Raw genomic sequence first — 6,891 nt, 5'->3', positions numbered from 1 at the left:
GTTATCTAGGAAGTATGATTTAAGCTAAGTATTATTGTCTCATAGACTTGTGCAAGTCTACTCAGAGGCATCCACGTTCAGCTCTTCATACACTCTGGGGGGCACGGGTGGCCCAGTCGGCAAAGGCGCCGCGATTCGCTGTGCAGAGTTGCGTCCCTTGGGCACGCCAGAAACCTATGATTGTTGGTTCGAATCCCGGTTCGCCCCGATTATGTTTCTAGGTTTGTCAGCACCATACCCGTGCTCGTGGGTTTCACCGAAGTGGTAAACGTCTGAGACCTGCATCACTTCGGGCTTTCCTCCCACATTAAGCTGACACGCCGTGATATAACTGGAATACTGTTAAACGCGGCGTTAAACCCAACTCACTCACTCACTCACTCATACACTCTGTTTCATTTCTGTACAATACCGGCGTGTGTTACAGAATATATACACGTCACTGGTGACAGGAACCCGGATAATGTTTTGAGCCATCGCGTATTTCCTCACATCTTACCATTTCCATTGGGTAAAGATAGTTTTCTTTGGGCATTCAATATATTGTGCTCCCTTGGGTCAAGACTAACATCAAGTCTGAAAAAAAGGTTCTTAAATTATCTTTAAAAAGATATGATAAAAAAGGAGCCCAGAGACTCTTCATTTTCAGATATTGCAGTAATCTAGACTTGCCCACTAGCAAAGGCTCTTTTGCATATATTTGTTTCAGGGTCTGTATGACAGACTTTCTCCTCTAGGAACTGCTCAGACACGCTGTATGTAATCTAGACTTGCATTGGCTTTGTTGGATATATTTGTTTCAGGGTCTGTATGACAGTACCTAGGGTCCAACCTTGAGTATTGTAAAACCTTAACAACCTGTTTTTTTTAATATTTCTTTTTCTAATGTGTTTCAGGTGGGGGTGTGCACTATCCAATGCAGCTGGGGCCATATACATTTGACGCCTGCATTGATCAGAATGATTTGTAAAGATATGTAATTAAAAATGCAGGAACCCAAGCTGAAATAGCTACATTTGGTGATGGTAAGTCTGCCATACAGACCCTGAAACTACTATATCCAATATGCCCATGCAGTTCTATAATATTTGGCAAGTCTAGATTACTGCAGTATCAGAAAATCTGACAATGAACCACGTCTCTGGGCCCCTTTTGTATAACAACTGTTTTTTTCTGCAAAATATGTTCATTTCAGAGACTAGATGTTAGTCTAGGTAATTAATTTTACACAGTGTTGTTACACTGCCCTATTTCGTAAGCAAACAACCTGAATTATTTGGGTAATGGCGATTCATATCGCGTAGTTTCCTGGTCTGGTGCTCTGTCGGTGTGTTGGTGTCGCAAGCATGTGTATATACTACAGCTGCGTGATGTATCGATGGCATTTCTTCTTTCCGAACAACGGCGTGATGTTACAGCATATATACAACGGCGTGATGTTACAGCATATATACAACGACGTGATGTTACAGTATATATACAACGGCATGATGTTACAGCATATATACAACGACGGCGTTGTGTTACAGCATATATACAACGACGTGATGTTACAGCATATATACAACGACGTGATGTTACAGCATATATACAACGACGTGATGTTACAGTATATATACAAAGACGTGATGTTACAGCATATATACAACGGCGTGATGTTACAGCATATATACAACGAGGTAAGGTGAGGTGAAATGGGGTTTAACGTCGCGTCCAAGATTGTTGCACTTATATAGCGACGTGCATGTGTGTGTGTGTGTGTGGCTGCTTGTACTAGTCGGGACTAATGACGATTTTATACCATGCCGCAGTTTACATGAATACCCCACTCAGACACAGAATTCTGGCTCCGAGCCGACAAGTCCTTGTTTTAGCCCCTTAATGCCGAGCGCCAGACAGGGTAACAAGTACCATCTTTTATCGTCGTTTGGAATGACGCGGTCGGGTATGTATGTACAACGTCGTGATAATACAGCATATATACAACGACGGCGTTATGTTTCAACAAATATGCTAATTTCCCAGCCACATAGTTACTGTATTAAATACATTTTAACTCCCTCACAAAAGCGAGATAATTAATATTCCGTGGCCCAAATAAGATCAGATATTAAATGTATTGGTTCATTCTCCGTTGTAAACTGATTGAAGCGCCTGTAATATATTTGCATATATCCTTTGCGTCAGCTGCTGGGCTATTTCAACTTCTTCGTCAGCCACATTGAAAACAAAACTCCTGTTGGGACCCGGGGTAGAATACGATGTGTCTAAATTGGGAACTCGTGGAGACTATAATTGTTTCCTAGCAGCCTACGTTATCCATACAAGGCGACTAAATGGATCGGGTGGCCGTGCTCGGTGACTTGCTTGATGGCGTATCCACGTTCCCCGTTGCTCACAATATCAATCACTGGTCCAGACTCGGTTATTTGGCCGTCGTCATACAGCTGGTATACTGCTGATAGCGGCGTTAAACAACAAGACTACAAGCACCGAAAACAAAGCATATACAAGATTTCTTGTTTATAAATTCATGTTGGTGGTTTCGGGGAACACCGTAAATCCTTGAATAGACGCCCGCTGTCTAAGTATATCAGAGACGTCTTATGCCCGGCGCCTATTCAAGACAAGCGTATATTATAAGGGTAACGCTATTTTTCAGGGCATTATCATTTGCAGAAGCCCGAGGTCTTCCATTAACTGCCCGACGAAGGAGGGCAGTTGAAAAGACCGAGGGCTTCTGCAAATGATAATGCCCTGAAAAATAGCGTTACCGTTATTATAGCTAAAATGAATGGAATTTTTTATCAAATAAAAAGAAACAACAATATCGGTTTTGAAACATTTACTGCAAACAACACGAATGTGCATGATAATGACCCGTCGTCAAGTAATATATGAGGGCATTATCAAGTTACAATGGCCCGCTCATTTCTGATAACATGCGGGCGGTTTAATGATAATTCTATTCGTTTTAGCTATAATTTTTAATCACAGTCAAACTTTTAATTTGCATGAAGATGGGGCGTATAATTTGAAAAACACGTGTGTGGTTTGGTAATGATAACGGGTGTCGTTTCAATATCACTTTAGTGGGTACCTAAAGCAGCTGTGTTTAGAGATTTTCATCCGGCGTCTATTATAATTACGACCTCATGCAATGTGTCCCCAGTACCCCATATGCCAAGTACCCCATGCGTCCAGTACCCTATTTGCCCAGCAACCCCATGAAATGTGCTCAGTACCCCATATGTCCAGTACCCCCTGTGTCCCGTACCCCATATGCCAAATACCCCCTGTGTCCAGTACCCCATGTGCCAAGTACCCCATGTGCCAAGTACCCCATGTGTCCAGTACCCTATGTCCCCAATAACCCCATGTGTCCAGTACCTCATGTGTCCAGTACCCCCATATGTCCCCTGTACCCCCAGTATCCCCTGTACCCCATGTGTCCCCAGTACCCCATATGTCCCCTGTACCCCCAGTACCCCGTGTGTCCCCAGTACCCCATGTGTCCCCAGTACCCCATGTGTCCCCAGTACCCCATGTGTCCCCAGTACCCCCATATGTCCCCAGTACCCCATGTGTCCAGTACCTCATGTGTCCAGTACCCCATGTGTTCCCAGTACCCCATGTGTCCAGTATCCCATGTGTCCCCAGTACCCCATGTGTCCCCAGTACCCCATGTGTCCAGTACCCCATGTGTCCCCAGTACCCCATGTGTCCCCAGTACCCCATGTGTCCAGTACCCCATGTGTCCAGTACTCCATCCTGGTCGTAAGAGCAGACAAATAAGGTGCAGATGATCACACTCGGGACGTCGTTGATGGCGTGACAACGTATCCCGATGCCGCGGATCGTTTCTCCTGGTCCTGCGACCCGTGAAGATCGGGGTAGTGAAAAGGTCTTCAGGAACCCACGCTTGCCGTAAAAGGCGACTATGCTTGTCGTAAGAGGCGACTAACCGGATCGGGCTCAGGCTTGCTGACATGGTTAATGCATGTCATCGTATCCAATTGCGTGGATTGTTGCTCAGGTGCATCCCACAGGATGACCCCACGTCCTGCTACAACTGCATGCGTGCCGAGGTGCACAATTATTAACGCCATTCCTCGTGCACTCACCGTCTGACGTCACACACACACACACACATATATATATATATATGTCCACGCAATTGGATACGATGACATGCATGACATACGATGACATATATATATATGCCAGTTTTTAATTATCCTAGAATCGTGTAAAATGGTTTAGAAAATAAGCAAACACGAACGCCGAAGCGAACTTTCCGCCATATTGGAGAGTCTTTACAAAGTCACGTTTCACGTATGCCGGTTATGAGACGCCTGTAACATCACATATATTTCACACACAGCTGCGACACATACATCCCTGAATTACGCACACATTGCGGCATCAACTTACAACTTGTCTTTGTCATAAATATAAATGGTCTGGTTGTAAACGAGGGAAATAAATCTGGTTTGAAAACGAACGCTGGCGTCATAGAGGAAAATCGATTTTCTTCATTTATGGCAAGTTATTTTTCCTAACGTATGTGTAGATCTAACGTTATATTTATGGATAGTATTGGATACAAATCTATTTGATATATATTTTTGACGTTCAGATAATAGGCAGCATTTTGTTCGCACAGTATCCAAAAAGCTATAAAATAAATTACCAATATTTGTTTAAAATGCAGGAAATGACGTTAAGGGCACGAAACTTCTAATACAATAACAACATCAACACCCCCACCCCCCCCCCCCCCCCCCCCCCCAAACCCCTCCTAGCTGGCTCGGTCAGTTCACGCCCTCATAAAATGTTGTTGTTTTTTACACTTAAAATTAGCCTATTCGCGCCCCTAGGAACTATTACATTAAGGCGGCAACATCCCTCCTGGTGACGGAAGACGATCCGAAAAAACACACGTTTGTCGTATCGGTTTTCATCAACCCCGAGACCATATACCGGTATATAACCTCTGAGCAATCATATGCTTGTCGACTAACGGGATCGGGTGGTCAGGGTCGCTGACTTTGTTTGATGTATGTCATCGTATCCCAAATGCGTAGATCGATGCTCGTGATGTCAATTTTTGAAACCTACGGCGATGAACGTATTTGGAAACTCCCAACGAGGCCTGAGGTGCGAGGAGATTACAAATAGTTTCCTGTCTAGTAATGAGAATAGTCGATTCGCAGACTTCCACTAAAACTAGTTTAGTGAGTTGCTGTTCTGTCGGATGTTCTGCATAGCGTTAACTTGCAAGTAGGTATTGTCTCCATAGCCAAACATTTCTTTGTGACAACACATGCATTATAAATACCGTTGTGTTAGGCATCGTTCTAAAGCGTATTTCATATAGAATACACCAGTAATCTAGCAATCGTAATATGTTGTCTCAGTAACCCAATTCTGTCCAGTTTTCGATCACAACACACCCAACCGTTTTGGGCGGCTACATTTCGTTCTGTATTCAGTTTGTTTGGCATAATGGCTATATTGAGAGACCGTGGGTTAGTTCCCATAGCGTAGGCCCAAACAGTATTGCCTGTTTTTTTCACTGATCCTCTATGACAAAAGGAGAAAACTAAATAACCTTGGCACCATTTTGTAAAAAGTAAAACGAATTTATCAAAGTATACTCACGAAGGGATCCATTTATTTGCACTTAGTGCATTATGTGGTTTTAACTTAAAATAACACATAATTTTTAAAATATAATAAAATCATATTCATACAAAATCATTTGATAACTTTCATACTGATTTATAGATATATTCATCATTTCTTAAATTTATCTCGTGGTCAAAAAGGGCTCTTGTCATACTGTTTCCTTCATGTATAATAATCCTGTATATTTACACAAAAATCAAGGAGTATGTATAAGAGGGAGTACGCATAAATTGGATTTACTTCTGTAACAGCTATGAATCACCACCTTGTCCTGTTTTAATTCGTTTGAGTTCAGAGCTGCAGTGCATTTAAGCATGGGGCTCCCTTTAAGGCCTGTCTTTTATTTTGTACATATTCACATATGTACACCACTTAGCAATGATGGAACTTATTTTTACCATTTCATTACCTCGATGACACAACAGTTTGACAAAAATATGTGAGTAGCCAACATGATATGAAGCCTTAAGGTCAACACTAAAGGCTACAAACATAGTCTCCTGCCATGCGGACATCGTATCCGAATTGCGTGGATCGATGATCATGATGTCAATCTCTGGATTGTCTGGTGCAGACTAGATTATTTACAGACCACTGGAATATTGCTGAGTGCGGTGTTAAACAACAAACAAACAAACAAACAAAGATCGTGCAAGAGGCTCAGGGAACCTATTTTACATGTGTCAAGCCAACGTGACTCAAATTGTTCTCACAGTTAACATAGAGTTCGTGAAGTGGAAGGGGGATATAGGAATGGGTGCTGTCCGTCCATCGTTCCGTCCGTCCATCACATTTTTTTCCAGAGCAGAAGTAAAAAAACTTGAGAACTCAAACTTGGCACATAGATAGGCCTAGTTGTGAAAAAAATATGTTTCGAGTTTCCATGGCAATGATTTGACTTAGACTGAAAATGGTGGTATTGCTTGTCCCAGAGCCCTAATGCCTTGTACACAACCAGACCAGTCATATTTGTTCGGGATATGAGTATTTCATGCTTGTTGAATATGATTCTCAGAACAATGTTGTTGAAATATTTTAGATGTTAGAGTTCTTAGATTATTGGTCATGGTCTAAATAGGTTAGACCACACGGACCCTGGCACCAGGTCACTGAAGGGATTAGTGAGACCATGAGATGTAGTTCACAGATTATACACCAGGTTGTCAACTAATGCATCCTCATCTGTGTTTGTGTACAGGG

General features: G+C 42.5%; 1 protein-coding gene across 3 annotated transcripts in view; it reads left to right on the top strand.

Annotated features, from left to right (window-relative positions):
• The first annotated feature begins 942 nt into the window (after positions 1-942).
• The window catches only part of LOC139459870 (kynurenine aminotransferase-like), a 40,369-nt gene continuing 34,420 nt past the window's right edge, over positions 943-6,891 (top strand). The window contains exon 1 of one of the 3 annotated variants that reach the window (XM_071241578.1): positions 943-1,025. In XM_071241578.1, coding sequence (XP_071097679.1) covers positions 1,023-1,025 — 3 coding nt within the window. In that variant the 5' untranslated portion in view covers positions 943-1,022. Of the gene's footprint in view, positions 1,026-5,213; positions 5,284-6,891 lie in introns of those variants that run through there. The other 2 variants (XM_071241577.1, XM_071241579.1) reach the window with 2 other exon arrangements.

Source organism: Haliotis cracherodii, unplaced genomic scaffold (genome assembly GCF_022045235.1).
Source record: "Haliotis cracherodii isolate W230 unplaced genomic scaffold, xgHalCrac1.p SCAF_13, whole genome shotgun sequence".
Classification (NCBI taxonomy): Eukaryota; Metazoa; Mollusca; class Gastropoda; order Lepetellida; family Haliotidae; genus Haliotis; species Haliotis cracherodii.
Note: the sequence above shows the minus strand (reverse complement) of the source record. Positions and strands in the feature narration are given on the sequence as shown.